At 38.3% G+C, this 20,857-nt stretch overlaps 2 protein-coding genes across 3 annotated transcripts in view; one reads left to right on the top strand and one right to left on the bottom strand.

Moving 5' to 3' along the window:
* Positions 1–1,133: 1,133 nt before the first annotated feature.
* On the top strand, positions 1,134–5,292 carry arpc4 (actin related protein 2/3 complex, subunit 4). The gene is made up of 6 exons (XM_061727626.1): positions 1,134–1,184; positions 3,448–3,566; positions 3,690–3,801; positions 3,918–4,013; positions 4,106–4,276; positions 4,476–5,292. Exons 1-6 carry the CDS (start codon positions 1,182–1,184, stop codon positions 4,479–4,481), a joined length of 507 nt encoding a protein of 168 aa, XP_061583610.1. The 5' UTR covers positions 1,134–1,181; the 3' UTR covers positions 4,482–5,292.
* Positions 5,293–5,638: 346 nt separating this feature from the next.
* The window catches only part of LOC133448772 (6-phosphofructo-2-kinase/fructose-2,6-bisphosphatase 4-like), a 33,715-nt gene continuing 18,496 nt past the window's right edge, over positions 5,639–20,857 (bottom strand). The window contains exons 1-14 of one of the 2 annotated variants that reach the window (XM_061727624.1): positions 18,903–19,109; positions 17,005–17,121; positions 16,803–16,899; positions 16,458–16,524; positions 16,294–16,368; positions 16,150–16,206; positions 14,005–14,126; positions 13,722–13,929; positions 13,458–13,604; positions 13,260–13,364; positions 13,039–13,168; positions 12,779–12,841; positions 10,919–10,983; positions 5,639–6,079 (exon numbers count right to left, since the gene is read on the bottom strand). In XM_061727624.1, coding sequence (XP_061583608.1) covers positions 6,020–6,079; positions 10,919–10,983; positions 12,779–12,841; positions 13,039–13,168; positions 13,260–13,364; positions 13,458–13,604; positions 13,722–13,929; positions 14,005–14,126; positions 16,150–16,206; positions 16,294–16,368; positions 16,458–16,524; positions 16,803–16,899; positions 17,005–17,121; positions 18,903–19,014 — 1,425 coding nt within the window. In that variant the 5' untranslated portion in view covers positions 19,015–19,109 and the 3' untranslated portion in view covers positions 5,639–6,019. Of the gene's footprint in view, positions 6,080–10,918; positions 10,984–12,778; positions 12,842–13,038; positions 13,169–13,259; positions 13,365–13,457; positions 13,605–13,721; positions 13,930–14,004; positions 14,127–16,149; positions 16,207–16,293; positions 16,369–16,457; positions 16,525–16,802; positions 16,900–17,004; positions 17,122–18,902; positions 19,110–20,857 lie in introns of those variants that run through there. The other variant, XM_061727625.1, reaches the window with a different exon arrangement.

Raw genomic sequence — 20,857 nt, forward strand, 5'->3', positions numbered from 1 at the left:
GCATTGTCACTAACACAGCACACTACTTTGTTTTTCAAACCCAATTCTTTTGCCACTTAGTTACGGTAGTTGTTGAAGAACTTGCATTGTTAGTAAACTCACTCACATTTTATCCCTTTTCAAGATCCACCTACAAAAAAAAGGGGGGGGTTACACTGTGGTGGAGTGCAAAGTTTAAGGCATAGCATAGTCTAATGCCATGAGAGAGCTAATTAAAAAGTTTTAGATTTACATTTATTTGAAGGATAGTGTAGAGCAGAAGGTTATAGCAGTCTAGTCATTTATGTTTATCATATTAAAACGGAAAAACATGCACAGTGTGATTACCGAGGTGGTTGCAACAAAGAGCAGCAGGTACAATACTGAGACCCTGGAAAGCAAAGCAGCTGAATGAAATGTGAAAGTGTTAATTCCATGTTTGATTTTCCTGCAATGGCAGTTCTTTGCACGAAGCCCGTCCTGTGGATCAACTCCAGTCAAGAAATGACACAAGAGTATAGATTATTAATCAGGGATGCATTCCATTTAGCTGAGGGAGTTAAGCAACCCCACACAGGGTTTCAGAAGATCCATCTGAATATTTTACTTGGACACTTTCACCAGCAGACTTGGTTACCTTGCTACAATGCACTTTTTTTGTATAATTAGTGTATGGGTAAAATTACTTTTTATTTGTGTGTCATGTGAATGGCATGCAGGATCATCCCAAGGACTGTGAAAAAGGGAGGACTGTTAAGACAACTTTCTCTTCAGTGCATATTGTACTAAAGATTGATGCATCAAGCTTAATTCTGGTAAATGCGTCTCTTTTCTTATCATAGTGTTTGATTATTTTACATTTTTCTGGCAATATTAACGGAGAATATCTTCATTTGCAGTTATCAGCTTGTATGTCTGCATGATAAAGCTTTTACTGTCGCCATGCATCTGTTGCTGGTATATGCTGATTTATGGTTCCGCGTTACACCAACGCAGAGCCGGCGTAAGGTACGCGGCGACACGTACCGTACGGTGCGCGTCGCCGCGTACTTTACGCCGTAGGATACGCCGTACCCTACGGCGTAGGCTCAGCGTCGATTTAATGCAGAAGGCTTTTAATGATAGTTTGACGCGGAAGCGGCGGCTCTTCACTTCCGGTAGAAGCCACTTCCGCCTCCAGCCTCCTCTGCTGCTACCGGGAAATGGTGAGAAAAAACACATAAAACCAAACATCATTTAACTGTCACTTTTCTCGAAGCTTTCTGGTAGTCCTTTTTTATTGTTTTTGCGCCCACCGACGCGGGGTTGTTGTGTGTGTTCTCCTGGTTACTGGTCGAGGATGATGCCATTAGCCGGCAGGCTACCGTTAGCTTGGTTCTGCTACAGCATCATCTCCACTCTCTCACTGCTGGTCTGTTAATGTCTGGATGTAAATACTTGAAGGAAGTTATCTGTGGACAGCTGTGCTGCAGCTCAGCTGCTACCGGGGCTGGACGGTACCAGCTGAGCTGAACCTGACCCTCACTGGAGCATCACAACACTAATAACTAGTGAAAATACTACTGACACTCATAACAGTACATACATCACCTCCATGTTTCTACTGGCTCCGGATACAAGCGTCTGCTAAATGACAGTAGTAGTTATAGTAGTAGTGGTAGTTATAATCAGTACTCGAGTTGTAAAAAAAAAATCAGGGGGGATGGTGGATTTTATCATATGGGGACAGATAATTTGTGCTGATTACAAATAATATAATATATTACAAATAATAACACTGACCAAAACAGCTGCAGAAATACTGCAGGAATGACATAGCAGCAGTTAAATGCAGCCTTCTGTAAGCTTTAAATATCCACTGGGCTTACATCAAATACATCAAAACACAACAATAAAAAACAGTTTTCTGAACTTATCAATATGCCTCTGTCCTTCACAGGATAGGTAAAATGGAGCACTGCAAAAACTCAAAATCTTAACAAGAATATTTGTCCTATTTCTCGTTAAAAGGTCTAATTTTAGTTAAAAAAAAATCTCATTACACTTAAACCAAGACTCATCACTGGAAAAAACAACAATTTTTACCGGTTTCAAGTAGATTTTCACTGGAAATAAGTAGAAAATTCTGCTAGTGGAAAAAGATTTTTTTGCTTGTAATGAGAAGATAAATCTTGTCCCACTGGCAGATCTACTCAGATTTACTTGAAACAGATGAAAATTGTCAAATAACACGTTATTTTTCTGGCGATGACTAAATGTTGAAATAGCAGTAACACCACATTCATTGATGAAATGACATAAGGGATGGATGTCAGTTTTACAGGGGGGATGATTTTGACCGTTTTTATTTCAGGGGGGATGCCCCCCCCTCATCCCCCCTCAACTCCAGTACTGAGTGGTAGTTATAATAGTAGTAGTGATAGTTATAATAGTAGTAGTAGTGGTAGTTATAGTAGTAGTAGTAATAGTAGTAGTTGTGGTTATAGTAGTTATGGTAGTGGTAGTAGTAGTAATAGTTATGATAGTAGTTGTAGTAGTTATAGTAGTAGTCGTAATAGTTATAGTAGTAGTAGTAGTACAGAATTCCATTTCATTGGTTGTCCATATGTGCAACCTACAGACACGATAAGAATCAAAGAAACCTCTACATCTTGGCCCTTAATTGAGAGAGATCTGATCCTTCTGCTTTGTTGTCTGAAACATTTTACTGACATGGTTTGGGTCCAAATCAGTGCAAAGTTGTTCCAAAGTCGAGCATTTCAGTCCTGATCGGAGTCATCACCTCCATATGATATTTGATTGACAGGATACAAGGAGTGACTGATTTAATTCGGACAATGTAGATAATCAAATGATATGAGGTTATCAGTCACCAGACTTCAACCTTACTGAGGGTCAACGAGAGATTGTGTTTGATGGAGCGCTCTCCAATCAGCTCTGGGCTAAATATCAACTAAAGTTAAACCTTTTTGAATGATGTTCCTCATCCTCCATCAGAATACTGAAGCTTTGTTTAGACACTGTTTATGTTGAGATGTGTGTGTTTACTGCTGAATTTGTCAGGCATTAAGTGATGAGCTGATATTAGACAATTGTTGGTTATTATTTATTATTTATTATTCAAGTGAGAAATTGTAGGGCTTTGTTTCTCCTGTACAGAATTCATTCAACGTCTATTTCTACGACAACAAATTCCTCATTTTCTGTTGGACAATATGAGTACATGTTAGAGAACTAAGGCAAAACAAGTAGTTTGCACTGTGTTGAGACTTAAAGCAGGCTACAGTTTTTTTTATGTGAAGTAAAAAAAAACAAAGGATTTTTATAAAAAAAAAAACAAAGGATTTTTATCTATAATTATTAGTTATATTTTTTTTCAATCTTAGAATGGTATATGGGTTTAAATGTAGATATTTTTTAAATTAGAAATGATTCTCACTCTCTGTAATTATTGTTTTCCACTGTCAGACGGCAACGTTGCGTCCATATCTCAATGCTGTGCGTGCCACGCTGCAGGCCGCTCTCTGCCTGGAGAACTTCTCCTCGCAAGTGGTGGAAAGACACAACAAGCCAGAGGTTGAAGTCAGGTGAATTTATGGGGAAAAAGCGGCATTTGTGACACTGCCTTGAAAGAACTTAACCCTATAAAGTCCATGAACTAAAAGTACGATAGATTATTAAATCGGTTTTGGTTTTTTGCTAATGTGCAGAAGCAGTAAAGAGCTGCTCCTTCAACCTGTGATCATCAGCCGCAACGACAAGGAGAAGGTTCTGATTGAGGGCTCCATCAACTCTGTCAGAGTCAGCATTGCTGTGAAGCAGGTAGGTCTGATTGTCTCACTTATGTGCGGAGCCAGATTCAATAGCTTATTTGAAGTTACTTGCGCTGTAAAACCATAACTGTCTGACATTATCATTTAATACATTTTCCGTTGTAGGCAGATGAGATTGAGAAGATTCTGTGCCATAAGTTCATGCGTTTCATGATGATGAGAGCGGAGAACTTCTTCATTCTACGGAGAAAACCAGTGGAGGTTAATGTTACTGTCACTTAACTATATCACCCATTTAAAACGGCTACATGTGATGAGTCTCTAATGCAGTTATGTTCTTCTCCTTTTCGCAGGGCTACGACATCAGTTTCCTCATCACCAACTTCCACACAGAGCAGATGTATAAACATAAACTAGTGGATTTTGTCATTCATTTTATGGAAGAAATTGACAAAGAAATCAGCGAAATGAAGCTGTCTGTCAATGCCAGGGCTCGTATTGTTGCTGAGGAGTTCCTCAAAAACGTGAGTTACATTGTCATCACACCTTTTTTGATTTGTAAAAATTGTAGTTGAGTTTTATAACATTGACCTTGTTTTGCATCACTTTTTTTACTAATATAAAATACCATTGTGTACTTGGTACTCATATAAAATGGGATATACTCATCTTTTGTGTTTAAGAGGTATTATAACATTATATATATCTTTTTCTTTCTTTCAGTTCTGAGAGAGATGCCAGAAACACATTCCTTCTATCTTGGCCATCACTGTGGGGCCTTCACATTGCAGGTTAGATCATCCCTGCACGATCAGCCAAGACAAATAAAGAAGCATAGGATGTACAGTAAGACTGTACAGGCCGACTGGGTTTGACCCTTTAACATGAAAATGTTCCTCTGCTCTATATATTGATATTTGTACATAATGAATATATATACAACAGACATGCATTTCTGCCTTTAGATCATTAGAGGTAACGGCTGGTCCTTAGAAAATAACAAACAATTATCAATATTAAAGAGCACAGGAATTTTTTTTCTTCAGGTAATAAAAAAAAACATATATACACATATGCATATAAATTACTTTTTTGCTATGTTTTATTACCACATATCTTAAACCATGTAAGCAATCAATTGGTTGTTTTGTTCACAAGTTAATATAAGTATACCTGCTGGAAATAAATGTAATAAAAATATTGTATACTTTGTATTCTAGTGCAATATCTTTCTTGATGTGGTTATTTTAAAATATTTTTCAACAGATATAAAATTGATTTTTTTTTTCCAAAAATGTCAAACATTTATTTAAACTTTTGCATCTTAAAACAGACAAGGCATTTGGAATTTTATTTGCACATTAATATACAATTTTAAGTTACCTCGCAATTAAAACAAAAACACAAAGCATTACACATGTATGTACAGTTTACACAGTACCTTACTTCAAACTCCCAGTCTTTTTTCCTTTTTTCTGTTTGTGGCAGATAATGATTATAAAAACACATCCTGAAGTAAAATACTGTATGTACAACTGAAGATTTGTCATAGCTTTTTTTTTTCCTCTCCATCTTAATTAAAAGCTGATTCAGCATCCCAAACTCCCATTTGGTTTCACATTTATTGTATTTTTAACTATAGCACTTAGCAAAATACATTTTAGAGGAAAAAAGAGTCACATGATTGGAGATTAGAATTTCAGTCCTCTGCATCTCTGAAGGACTTGAGTTTTGTCTTCAACACCGGAATGTATAAGATTAAAATTAATCTTTGTTACAGCATGGTGCGTGCACTCAAATCCGTCACTTCCATTTTTATTTAATAAAATATAAACTAGTAAAAAGAAAATGTTAAAATATAATTAGTGTCATTTTTTTTACTGACATTTTTCTCACCATTTTTTCATTTTCAAATGCAGTGGAAGCATAGGGCACCAGATACGGTGCTCAGTATGGAGTGGATTTTTAAATGTAGTCATGGAAGAAAAATCTGAACATTAGGATCATCATAGCACCAGCAACAGTGGATTCACATATCAGAAATACTGGCATGTCTGTAGTTTTCCCCACTGAAGGTCAAGCTACTACAAAGAGACAGATTCTTAAATGGCATTTAGTGAAAGTGCTTTACAGTGAGTCTGGGATGAGGTGTCCGTCAGTGAGGGAGCTGCCACAGAAGCAGCTGAACAGCACCGTTCACATTCTGTGATGTCCAGAGGTCTGAACCGAGTCGCATGAGGTCTTGGCTGCAGCAGGAAATGCAGAAACTAGAGGTGGGCTGGGACTGTCTGCAGAGCATCTTCTGTGCTGCGCTGCACATTCACATTCTGAAACGGTAACAAGACAAAAGAAATAGTTAGGTCTATGCTGCTTACACAATAAACAAAAATGTCCAATGTATTTGTTTTTGTTGGGGTTTTTCCCCCTCCCTGTTCAATGTATTTGTGATTGCAAATGAGTGCAGCTGTCATTCAAACACCCTTTAAAAGGTCAATTACATGGGTTGAAGCCACAATTTAGTAATGCCCCTATTGACCACATGGGGGCATATACATTTGCCGTGTTGACATAAAAGGCAAGCACCATACAGTTCTAGAGGTGGAACGTCCACACAATTTGTAATCCCCGAGTGCCAACCAGCTAATTTCTGGGGTGATGCAGAACTAAGATTTGTTGCAGTTCCTCGACTGGCTGTTGGAAGCGAGTCCATTGACTCCAATGTTAATGTTCAACTTTACAGCAGAAATAAACATTTACAGCCTGGTTATCAAAAAAAACCCAAAACATTTGTCTTAATCGTTTCATTCTAAACCTATAACAACTCTGGGGGGCATTCATATTGGCCGGGTTTCCCAGATCCAACCTCTCTTAAGGATTTAAGAGAGGTTCAAAGAAGGTTTGAACTAAGAGAGAACCCTAAGATACGGGTGTTTCCCAGATGACTTCTTAACACCGTCCTTTAGTTTCGCTCTTTCAGAAGCTCTTTGGAGCAGCTGTCCGATTCTGAAACCAAAGCAATCGATGCCAGGTAAATCGATCACCGATCACTATCAGCGCATTTTCACACGCAGCACTGCTGCCTAACGCACTAATTCACTGCTGCCTGTGCGTTATAATAAAAAATTAAGATGATAAATATAATTCAATGACCCTTTTTCATCCAAACGGTGCGTTACTCCGTTATTTCTGGCTACAGTGAGGCTTTTTTTCCCCACACGCAGAAACCGGGAGGAAACGGGGTGGGCGTTTGTGTGTGTTCAAAAACATGAGCCAAGAGAAGGCGAGTTTCGCAAATCGCAACGTGGAATTACAGCAATCCCTGGTTTTTCGCAGGGGTTATGTTCCAAAAAGAACCCATGATAAGTGAAATTCTTTTTACAATTATAGAGCGCTTCAGATTGCAGAGATCAGCCCCGCCTCGCACGTATTCCTGCTCTTCTGAGACCCTGCATCCCGACTCGCGCTGCAGCGTCTTTTTATCCTAAACCCCGCGGTGCAGGTTTTTTCAAGAGAAGAAAATAGTTATGGGTCGTTGTCTTCGCTCTTTTTTCTTCTGGGCAAAAAGATTCTTTAATATAAACCGACACCAGTGATTATATTTGAGACTGTAATGAACGATTCATCAAAGGATTCCGTTCTTCGGCTGCTGATTCCCTGTCATCACATAGGTGCGCTCGGGCTCGGGCAGGAGGATCGGTGTCCCGGCTGCCTGGACAGCCGGTCCGACAGAACGTCCAGGGGATTGAAGTGCTGACGCACGAATGCGTTCATAAAAACAGTTCTGCTTCGCGCACGGCGACGCGGTTGATTTGCAGCGAGAACATGCTGTATAGCAGCCAAATTATCAAATAAATGATATTCATGATGATCGTTTTATTTGTGCGTAATGCATAAAGCATATACAGGAACACACTTGTTATTCCTTATTTTTTATTTTTTTTTTTCCCTTTGCTGTCACCAATAAATGCTAAACAATATAAATCTAAAGTATAAAATAGATCAAAATTTGTGCGGGGTGCATTGTTTTAATATCTCATTGCTTGGTGTGATATTGATTTGCCTGACGCGGCTGGATCTGTGAGTCTTTGTTCACTAAGATGGTTGTAAAGACTGGGTCAGCAGCATCTTTCATTTCCTTCTTAATGAAAGAGATACTTAAGCTAAGAGTGACTCTGGGAAACGCGATTTTCTTTCACAGGCTCCTTAAGAAGGTTTGAAAGAAGTCTTTCGCTGTTAAGAACTACTTAACTGATCTGGGAAACCCGGCCATTATCTGTAACATGGTAGAAGTTATATAATGCAATACATTTATTTCTAATATGATTGACAGTAAGCTCAGCCAATGGCCAACCATTATCACTTCATCTGTGATCTGGCGAAGCACTCAGTTGTTTGTGTGTCTAAAATCAGCGGTAATTTTTGAATTCACTATCAAGTCAACATGTTATATGGTATATTGTGCTGTGAACATTCGCAACACCTCTGGAGATATTTCGGCGGGATCTTCTGCAGCTATCTGACATACAGAGGTGTGTTCCCGTTGGCTGGCCGAGCAACATGACTGCACTATACGAAGAAAAAAAAGTTTCAAAACCATTTTTCGGAAACTAGTGGGTCACATGACTAATGCTTCATCCACTGTTTTATGCAGTCAATGGTTATCCCACTTTGTCCCACTATAGATACACTTTATAACCTCACCCCAGGGCCGATGCATTAATCTGTTATAGTGCCCGCACATGGTCAAGAGTGGTATTACTGCATAGAATGGCTTTAATACTTTTTCATTGAAGTCAAACAGAACATGCACAATTAAGTATTTTATCTAGGATCATTAAAATCTGAATTCTCTACAAAGATGTTAGTCTTTGTGTGTTTGGTTGGAAACAGTCCATTAGGCAAATAACTCTTTTCATTTAAAATATGTCAGCCATGGCAAATTTGAAATTTAATTAGTAACATTTGCCCTTAAGAGTTCCAGTTAATGCCACTGAATATTTCATTTCAATTTTTCACATTCAAAAAGTAAAGTTCTGGCAACACAAGGCCCAACAAAGCAATTACATTGAACATAAGATAGGCACACATGGCTTCATATAATAAAAACATTTCAGGAAGCTTGTGTTTGTGCTGTTTCCTTTTTCATTTCCTCTTGTGTTCTGCTGCATTCGCACAAACACACTCTTGTTAACACGCATACACCCCATTTTAACACTGGCTTTGTCACATTATTCACTTTGTGCAATAGCTACTTATCTAAAAATGTATCCAAGTGACAGTTTTTTTTGTGACACTGTTATTTATACAAACGCACACAGAGCAGAGAGATTTATCCTACAACTGAACTGAAAAAAAAAAAAAGTATTTTGACAGTGAGGCCAGCTCATATGACAGACTGAATATGCTAAAGGAGGTGATTTAGAGCAGGGGTTCTTAACCTTTCTGACCTTGGGGCCCAATTTTTTCAGTACAGAGTGGCCCGGGGCCCATTAAATATAAACACTGTATAGCAGGGGTATTCGACTAAAACTTTAAGAGGTCCATTTAGAGAAAATTTACTCAAGCGAAGGTCCAGATCATCATAATATATATATATATATATATATATATATATATATATATATATATATATATATATATATATATATATATATATATATATATATATATATATATATATATATATATATATATATATATATATATATATATATATATATATATATATGTGTGTGTGTGTGTGTATATATTCAAGTAGCCTCATAGTTGTATCAACATCTGCATCTGACTGTTATATTAAAAAAAAGTACATATTTGCCAATTAACATGTTTAACTTGAATTAAACATATTTTTTTCTCTTAAAAATAAAGTAGATTTTATTTTATTTTTCAAATCTTATTTTCAAAGCTATCTTATTTTATTTCTCTACCAGCAGTTTGAATTTCCCCTTTTCTTTGTTAATTGTCTCAACACATTTTTATACTAAATTAATATAAACACATCTTAACAATTTAACAGTTTTGCAGTTTTTCCTTCTTCCCCTGTTATAATCTTATGCCCCCACTTTCTGTTGTTCAGTGAGAGAACTGAGCTCTAACTTCTCCTGTCAGGACTTTAAATCTGGGCTGGATGGTGTCAGGTTCTCATTCACATGTGAATGTGCTCATTGATGAACCTGGAACGATATTTAGTTTTAATTATGTTAACTGTGGAGAAAGCTGCTTCACAGCTGTATCTGGACCCAAACATGGGCAGGATGTTTTAAGATGGTCAGTTTATTTTTCTGTGACTTCAGTTCAGACTTGAGTGGATATGTTTGATGAAAAACTTTGTGTTTTGTTTCAGTGGCCTTTCACTTTCGCACTTTGAACGCCACGGTCTCTGAACGTATGAGACACTGGTTTTGTCCCAGTGGGAAGACTGAACAGGATGAATTGGTCCATTCCGGGTTGCATATTTAAAAATACAGCGAGGACAAAACTTAGTTTGATTTTACTTTAAGTTATTTACATTAATAAGTTGTCAGGACTCAGTGTGTCGGGTTCATCCGAGCCTGATCAGCTGCGACGGGCACAGCCCGCACCGCAGCTCTCTGGTCGCGCTGCAGCAGTTACTTTCCGATGCTTTTTCGAAAGCCCGAACAGTCCAGTCCAGCAGACACGACAGCCCACGCATCTACATCTACCATCTTCAGCAGTAACGACGGAGCCCACCGCCCGAGCGGCAGCCTCAGCCGACCTCCCCGGCCGTGGGGACGCGCCGGGATAAATGATCACGCCGCGCTCGCTCGCTCTGGGCGCAGACCCAAGTAATCGATCCCTAATCCTGGCGGATCTAAACCTACTCTGTGCAAAATGAAGGATTTTCTCTGTAAATACACACCATTTCTCTTACTTTTACACGTACAGCTAGCTGAGTGTCTTCTTCTCCTCATTTGGTTGGGAGTTGCTATGCAGTCCCGCGGCCCTCGCGGCCCACACGTACAAAACTGAATTTTTTTTGGCGGCCCACTTAGATGGCGCTCGCGGCCCAAGTGTGGGCCGCGAACACGTATTTTGTATATAGAGTTAACTGAAAGGAATCCCCTCACTGAGATCTGGGACACAGATGACATGAGCTTTAAATCCCAGGTGAAACGTCTCTGTCTACTGTCGGATGTACCCACCTCTGGTTTGTCTCTGTGTGTGTTCACAGCATCCACAGCTAGATACACGGACTCCACTTTACATCCTGAGAAAAAGGAAATAAGAGGATTCTTATGGTGGACCAAAAAGAGATAACTCAAGAAAAATATTTACAAACCCAATTCCAAAAAAGTTGGGACACTGTACAAATTGTGAATAAAAATAGAATGCAATTATGTGGAAGTTTCAAATTTCAATATTGTATTCAGAATACAACATAGATGACATATCAAATGTTCAAACTGAGGAAATGTATAATTTTAAGGTTAAAATATGTTGTTTTTCAATTTCATGGCATCAACACATCTCAAAAAAGTTGGGACAGGTAGCAATAAGAGTCCGGGAAAGTTAAATGTACATATAGGGAACAGCTGGAGGACCAATTTGCAACTCATTAGGTCAATTGGCAACATGAATTGGTATAAAAAAAAAGCCTCTCAGAGTGGCAGTGTCTCTCAGAAGTCAAGATGGGCAGAGGATCACCAATTCAACCAAATGCTACGGCAATAGTAAAATAGTAAAATAGTGGAGCAATATCAGAAAGGATTTTCTCAAAGAAAAATTGCAAAGAGTTTGAAGTTACCATCATATACAGTGCATAATATCATCCAAAGATTCAGAGAATCTGGAACAATCTCTGTGCGTAAGGGTCAAGGCCGCAAAACAATATTGGATGCCCGTGATCTTCGGGCCCTTAGACGGCACTGCATCACATACAGGTATGCTACTGTAGTGGAAATCACAAAATGGGCGCAGGAATACTTCCAGAAAGCATTGGCGGTGAACACAATCCACCGTGCCATTCGCCGTTGCCGACTAAAGCTCTATGGGTCAAAAAAGAAGCCATTTCTAAACAAATTCCAGAAGCGCAGGCGTTTTCTCTGGGCCAAGGCTAATTTAAAATGGACTGTGGCAAAGTGGAAAACTGTTCTGTGGTCAGACGAATCAAGATTTGAAGTTCTTTTTGGAAAACTGGGACGCCATGTCATCCGGACTAAAGAGGACAAGAACAACCCAAGTTGTTATCAGCGCTCAGTTCAGAAGCATCTCTGATGGTAGGGGGTTGCATGAGTGTGTGTGGCATGGGCAGCTTTCACATCTGGAAAGACACCATCAATGCTGAAAGGTATATCCAAGTTCTAGAACAACATATGCTCCCTTCCAGACGTCGTCTCTTTCAGGGAAGACCTTGCATTTTCCAACAGGACAATGCCAGACCCCATACTGCATCAATTACAACATCATGGCTGCGTAGAAGAAGGATCTGAGTACTGAAATGGCCAGCCTGCAGTCCAGATCTTTCACCCATAGTAAACATTTGGCGCATCATAAAGAGGAAGATGCAACAAAGGCAACCTAAGACAGTTGAGCAACTAGAAGCCTGTATTAGACAAGAATGGGACAACATTCCTGTTTGTAAACTTGAGCAGCTTGTCTCCTCAGTCCCCAGGCATTTGCAGACGGTTATAAAAAGAAGAGGGGATGCCACATAGTGGTAAACATGGGCTTGTCCAAACTTTTTTGAGATGTGTTGATGCCATGAAATTGAAAAACAACATATTTTTCCCTTAAATTATACATTTCCTCAGTTTGAACATTGGATATGTAATCTATGTTGTATTCTGAACAAAATATTGAAATCGGAAACTTCCACATAATTGCATTCTATTTTTATTCACAATTTGTACAGTGTCCCAACTTTTTTGGAATTGGGTTTGTACTTAAACCAGCTGAAAAAAAAACATTTAAACAAGTTTTCCTGTTTTTGATAATATAGCAGCAACATCCTTTATGTGACAAGTCAAGGTATTGAGAAACCCATAAGAAAATGTGAAACCTACCATATGCTATGGGAGTCAACTTCAACACGGTATGCAGAGGACACTTGAGATAAGGCAACTCCTCTGTGATGGGGGGGGGGGACAAAACACAAGTTTGTTCAATTCTTAATCTTAGACAACCAAATTATTTAACACACTGTAGCTTTTATCCAGACAGATAGAAATATCTCTAAAATATAAATGGAGACATACACACCACAAATTAGTAAATAAAATAAGCAAAAACAGTTATAAAAAGTAATAAAAAAGGTGCTTCGTACTTGCGGTCTTGTCCAGGAAATAAGCAAGTAGGCAGCGCATGATGGCCTGATGACAGATGACGAGGACATTTTCTTGTCTCTCCAGTTCCATAATCACAGGCTCCAGTCGCTGCACCAGGTCTTCATAGGACTGATAGAAACAACTCCTCAAGTAAATGCTCAAAGCTTTTCAGGACAGATGAGAAACTCATTTTACTTTTTAAAAAAGAAAGAAAACATACCTCTCCCTTTGGATAGCGGTAGCGGTATTTGTCCTGGTCTCTCATTGCAAACTCCTGTGGAAAATGCTCCTGGATTTCCTCATACATCATCTCCTCACACACACCCTTGGTAAACAGGGGACATATGATACGTCAACATTCAATACTGGTGCTTTTATGATTTTTGCATGAATCCAATGAAAACAGAAGTTGACATACGGCATCAATTTCATTGAGGGCTTTCCACTGTTCGTATGGAACTCCAAGGCACTCTGCTGTCTGGATCGTTCTCTTCATCTGACTCGTCCAGATTTTCAGATCTTTGATTTCTTGTTCCTCAATGAAATTCCTCAGACGTTTGGCAAACTAGATTATAAAAGACCACTTCAGAAAAATGTAATAGTGATATCTTCTTTAAAACACGCTAATACATCAATGAGTTTGCTATCGTTATGCAGAAACACCACATGTAAACAAACACACCTCTTTTCCTCTGGGAGACAACCCGGAGTCTCCACCAATGCGTCCTTTAATGTTGAGGTCGCTCTCTCCATGGCGACAGAGGTAGATGGAGCGCGGAGTGATATGGATGTTCATTAGATAGTAGACAATACGGCTTTGGATGTGGTCGGCAACACGGTTCACCAGGTAGCGACGGCCCACATCCATAATCTTTATATAAGACAAATTCCTATAAAACAGAAATGTGGTCAATCAAGAGTTCAGGACCAGGTAACTACCTCGCTTTTTTTTTTTTTGGCCTCACCTGTCAAGATTCTCATCCAGGGGCTGATACGATGACTCGTAACACTTGATTCTCTTCATGAAGTCTTCAATGGCCTCTTCGCCGTCGCAGTGTATGTAATCTGGGTTTCCCAGTTTAACTTGCTTTAATGAGAAGAAACAGGGAGAGGATGTGAGCAGAGCACAAGGAGCGGGCACAGGGGTTAGCTGTCTGACTGCTGGTGTGTTTCCATTACCCTTGAAAATGTGCATATTGAATAGAAAATATAACTAATGGAAACAGAAATTTCACAGAGTCCCATATACTGCAAGACAGATTTATACTTGCATAAGGGGAGTTTCTGGCTATTTAAAAAGGGAATATTTTGCAAAAGTGCAATGGAAACATCTCCTTTGATTCTCTAGGTCACATGATAAACAAAAAAAATAAGTTGGCTCTTATTTATTTTATTTATTGGTTTATTTGACAGGGACAATGCACATCAATAAAAACATTGCTGTAAATGTGCCAGAGTTAGCCAAGAGGCTATTTTTCATCTGTAGTCCCTGGACAGATGTAAGAATACAAAAAAGTACAGAAAAGATACAGAAAGTACAGAAAAGTACAAAAGTACAGAAATAAAGAAAGGTGCAAATTAAGTTTTAGTGCTGACAGAGCTGAGTATTAATCAACCATTTCTTTAAATGAGCTCTAAATAAACTGTATGTGTCCAGTTCTCTGATAGTTGCAGGGATGGAGTTCCATTCTTGTGCAGCTTTAACAGAGAATACAGACTGACTGAAAGCACTTTTTCTGAGTGGAATAATACAATCCCCTCTTGCTGCACCTCATGTGAACCGATCAGCAGTTGTTCTAATATTGACAAAGTGTCTGAGTGGAGGAGAAGTCAGGCCGTATATAATCTTGTGCATAAGACAAACATCTACATATTTAATCATATTTTCCCAACTCAACAAGTTATATTTTTTTAGTATTGGGCAATGATGAAAATGTACTGATTTCTTATCAAGGATTTTGAGTGTTCGTTTATACAAAGACTGTAATGGTTTTAGAGTAGTGGTGCTAGCCTGCGACCAGGTTGTTAAGCAGTAAGTGATATGGGAAATGACCATAGAATGCATAAACATCTTAGCTGCCTCTGTTGACATGTTATCTCGAATAAACCTGAAATTATACTCTTCTGTAGGAACTGGCTTCACCGGGCATAAAACAGCATACGAGACTCATCATTTTACAAAAATCAATGCAATTAGACCTTTTCTCACCTTCCCTGCGGAAAACATGTGAACGAACAAAATAAAAGTTTAGTTGCCTCAATTTAAGCCTTTGAGAGTTGCTATAACCTGGATGACTTGGAGTCAAGTGTGTTGGGGGAAAAAAAAAAGATACAACCCATGATTCACCAGCTTGTAGAACCATAGTCATTATTTTAAGTAATCATTATGTTTGATCCAAAAAACGTCATCAAGCCCATAACATCACCCTTCCACCTTTACGCTTGACAGCTGACAAGAAGTATTTGGTCTGATTAGCTATTTTTGTTTCTGAGGATTATCAGCAAGCATCTCCACTTTGGTCTTTGCCCAAAATACTTTTTTTCCCTTTTCTTTTTGCAAATTGAGCATTGCACAGTCTGACCTTAGAGTTAACTTACTGGGAAGTCCAATCCAGGTAAGACTAAATATTTACTAGTAGAATGCAATCTTTATTCTATTTCCTAGGTTGATGGGAAGCAATTATTGTTTTTAATGGAGGTCATTGCTGATGTCATTCCTTTTTGACTTAGTGAAGCTCATATCTAAATGCTCCAGTCTAGCAAACCACAAAAACTTAGGCTTTTATAGAAGTCGTCATATAACAAGTGGTCATACTTGTTAATGATCAATTAGTCAAGTGCATTTAATGAGCAGCAACTGGGTGCTGCGTGCCCTCTTAATCCTGATGGAGGAGGTAACATTGCTAATTTGTTTTTGTGAAATCAATAAAAGGCTGTAAGATGGTGGGTTGTTGTTCTTCCGAGTTGGATTTATCCCATTTCAAGACCTCTTTGGGACTTAAGATGGATAGTGTGTGTACATAAAAAAAAAACATTTATTTGAAATAAAATCAGTACTGTTTGTTTAATATGGATTTATACAGAGCAGAGTGAATGGAGGTACAACTTACCACAATATTTTGGGCAATGACATCTGGGTCTTCACACACAGACTCCACGAAAAACACCTACGTTGAAAAGAAAATACTGTTGACAAAGTTGAAATTCATAAAAATGAAGGTTTAAAGTGCACAACACTCCTTCTTTGATCATACTTTGAACCCATTCTGTTCAGCAAACTTGAGGATGGTTTCTCTTCTTTCCCTTGTGGTATTTGTTGCATCAAACACCTGAAAATGAAGGAAAAAAGAAATTATGATGCAATTCTCACAATCGATTATTTTACATGCAGACCTCAGGGAAACTATCAAGGACTCACCGCAACCTGTCCTCCTTCAACGCTCAGGTACTGGCGAACATCATTGAGTGCCGATGTAGCACAGTGACTGTGGAGGACAGGTGGTTTTTTTTAAACACTTTGAGTTTTTACTGGATGTTCTATTAAGTCATGTAATGTCAGTCATTGCACTATGCACAATGGCAGACCAGACACCGCAGACAAAAGGTTTGCAGGTTTTTGGTCCCAGCATTACCAAATTTCACAGTTCTTGAAAGAGTGTTTGCCAAAATGTTTAAGCAAAAACCTGCAAGCTGCTGTTTTGTCATTGTTGACTGTTCCTTGAAATATACTGAGTGACATCCAGAAAATTCTGTGCGCACTCACCTTCGGATTTTTACCCCTTCTTCATTATCTGGACGGAAAAACTCAAAGGACTTATAGATCTTCAGACACTCCCTCCGGTAGTCGCCAACATTGAACTCTGTCACAGATGACACGACAGTTGTATTTCAAGCAGATTATGGCTTTAATGGCTTTCCATTTTAAAACATGTCCATATCTAGGTGTTACATGTGGGGATGCGTACCTTTGGTTGGCACACCAATCCAGTTCAGGTAACGAGTGAGCTTCTTTGAAATGTAAGTCTTCCCACGAGCAGGAAGTCCAACAGTCACAATCAGAGTTGGACAGTTTGTCATACATACTAGGAAAAGAAAGAAAAACACATTTTAATAGATTAATTGATCCCATTTTTAAATTTGATGCACCAATACTGATATCAATGTCAGATACTGAATCCAATATGTATAAATAAATAGCTGGATCAGGTATCGGGTAATGGGACACGTCCATGTGGCTGATCTATTCACTGTCAGCTGGTCATATGGTGACAAGAAAAAACAATCCAGATCCATTGGACATAACTGGTTTTCTGCATTAGTTTGCCATAAAATGTGATCTAATCTTCTTCTAAGTCACAATGTGCTTGAGCTGATGACACATGAACTACTATGTCTTCTTGTGTCTTAATTGTAACACTTTTTTCCAGCAGTACAAATCAGCTGCCTCCCGTAACAAACATCACACACATACAATTGAAATACACACAGTGGCCTTATGTGATAACAACAAATAACAGTGTAATACATTTACATGTATTTGATACGGGGTTAGACAAATACGTCTGTTTCTTCCACACATCAATAGTTTGTGGTCATTATGAATTGATATACAAAGCCCAGGTACCATAGGAACAGGGACTGAACTCCCTACATATAGTACCTCAAAATGAATCAATTAGGCTGAAATTTAATTTAAGTCTGAAAAGAATTGACATAAAAAAAAACATAGAAAGTGAAAATAAAAATTCAGCTCATGAATGTTGACTCAGCATCATAAACTCCGTCAGATCTAAGAGGGAGTGTTGAGAAAAACGTTAAGAAACAGCAGGTTTATAGGAGAGGATAAAGTCTGTATTTAGTCCATCTGACAAACCTCTTCAACAGCTAACTGGAGACACATGCCTATTCATTACGGAGATCAGCATGTTGTAGTACAAAGGCCATGGATTGAGCTCTGTAGATTTAAAAAAAAAAGGAGCCCACATTTTGGGTTATTTCTGCTTGTTGTCCATGTACATTTTGCTGTGTCTCAAGCCATTTCAGTTTTTTTTTCTTTTGTTCTTTTTGAAAAATAAAAGATCATTCTGTAGCAAACAACAATTTTGCCTTATGGGGTTAAACTTTTGGGTCCCTGCCTAAACTCCTGACTCAACTGAAGGAGAGCAACCTTCCTGTAAGATAACACTGTTCTGGGGGGTTTGGATCTATGCCTTTTGGTGCTCGTGCAGGACAAAGCCTACTTGGCATAAATGTTAATAGATTAAGAGTAGCAGAACACTCAGATACAGGACAGGACTAGCTGTAGCTAGTGGGGGGTGTCTTGAGTCAGCAGAAACAAGCAGACCTGCAGAGAGGACAGACCTGCAAGAAAGCAACCGTGCAAGATAAAAGAGCAGCCGGTCAGTTCTGGCCCTCAGTAAAGGCTGATTTAACGCTGAACCATAAAATCAGCCTTAAATCCACAGATGTGATCCGCGTGGACAATTATTCTCCTAATCCCAATCCTAAATTTGCCCTCAATGGCGTGTTCGTATAATCACGGATTACAAAAAAAACTGATGCGACACGGACAAATGCAAAAATAAACAGTCTCCCCTTGCCGCCGGTAAAAATCGGCAAAAAATGTGTGTAAAAACGCGCGTTAGTGTGCCAGATTTTACACATGTAACAATCCTAAACCCCTGTGATTGAAGAATAAAGCCTGAATTATGGTTCTGCGTTAAATCGACGCGAAGCCTACGCCGTAAGTTACGGTGTAGGGTCTGCGTTGGTGTAACGCGGGACCATGAATCAGCCGTAAGAAACATATCCGTGGATGCCCGGCTTCGTCCTCGGCGCAGACGCCGGTGCTCGGTCCTCTCACCGCGTCTCTGCGCTATGTGGCCGTTCTTGTGCGGCATCCAGATCTTCCGGAGCGGGTTCTGGGTCAGCTCCCGCGGGCGGCTCTCCAACACAGACTCGTCGTTGTCTAACATCGTGGATTCCGGGACCTTAGCTGTACATTACAGTCCTCTGAGCGGAGTGAGACGGTGGGCTTCAGCTCCGGTCTGATACGCGGGGCTGCAGGGGGAGGATGCTTCATATCAGCTGAGAAACAGCAGCTCCTGTCGCTACCGTAACGCCCCAAGACTGAGCGCAACGAGGATTACCGACGACAACCCCAACAATAACATATGGGTCTCTATCTCAGTCCTTTTGTTATCCCCTCAATCCATGAGTGTAGTTATGCATTCTCCACGTTCACATTGAATTGAATTACTTTCTTCATTTCTATTCATTTCGGTCTACGTTATCGTTTAGATAATGGTAAAATATGTATATATTATACACATACACAGTACAGACCAAAAGTTTGGACACATCTTCTAATTCAAACAAATGGGGAATTGTGTCCACAATGTTGGTCTGTACTGATCATTATATATATATATATATATATATATATATATATATATATATATATATATATATATATATATATATATATATATATATATATATATATATTTTTTTTTTAGCATATTCGAAATAAAGTTTTTCATTCATTCATTCATTCATTCATTCATTCATTCATTCATTTCAAACAAGACATTCCAGGCACTTTTCATAATTTTTTTCTGTTATCATGAGATATTCATTCTTATTCAGTTAGAGGTGGGAAGAAGAACTTTCATTTACCTCTTTGTCGTACCTGCAGTCACCAATCCTTTATCAGATTTCATGGCCCTCAACTCTGGAACTGTTTAGATAGATCTCTTAAGTTAGTGTCATCCTTAAAAATGTTTAGGACCAACTTAATGGGGTATCTTTTATATAGACAAAATTAACAGGCTATTCGTTCTAAAATGAAATTGCCATTTCATAGATATTTTTGTTTGGGTGTTTATTTTATTTTTCTTTGTTTCTTTTACCTTTTCTTTTCCTTTCGATTCTTTTTCTATTGACTGATTTGTTTTGGTGATTTTGTATTGAGGGGGAGGATTTTTTATAAGCCCTTCAGGCTTCTTTTCCTCTCCTGCACAAATTATTTGTCCTTGTATGATAAAAAAAACTTTACTGTTGTTATTGTGCAAATAAATAAATGTATATATAAATAAATAAATGTATATATATATATATATAAAAATTATCACCAGGTGTTTCCACAGATCATTTAGTCACTTGTTTACTTACATTATTTATTTTCTTTGTAAATATGTACATATGTAATGTAAATATGTAACTATGTATATTCATGAGGTGTTGGTACACAATATATGCGGTAGTTTGTGAATATGTCTTAAGACAGGATATTGAAATCAACTGAGGATTGATAATTACTGAGAAGGGAGAAGGTTAAATTAAATAAGATAAAAATGAATAAAGATTAAATAAGCACATGCTTCTTTCGTGCTTTGGTTTTTTTTGTTGTTTTGACTATTTTGACTTGTGTGTTTTTATGTTTTCTCATGTTCGGAGTAAAGCTCATTCATTCATTCATTCATTCATTCATTCATTCATTCATTCATTCATTCATTCATTCATTCATTCATTCATTCATTCATTCATTCATTCATTCATTCATTCATTCATTCATTCATTCATACATACATACATACATACATACATACATACATACATACATACATACATACATACATACATACATACATACATACATACATACATACATACATACATACATACATACATACATACATACATACATACATACATACATACATACATACATACATACATACATACATACATACATACATACATACATACATACATACATACATACATACATACATACATACATACATACATACATAC

Source organism: Cololabis saira, chromosome 8 (assembly GCF_033807715.1).
Source record: "Cololabis saira isolate AMF1-May2022 chromosome 8, fColSai1.1, whole genome shotgun sequence".
Lineage (NCBI taxonomy): Eukaryota > Metazoa > Chordata > Actinopteri > Beloniformes > Belonidae > Cololabis > Cololabis saira.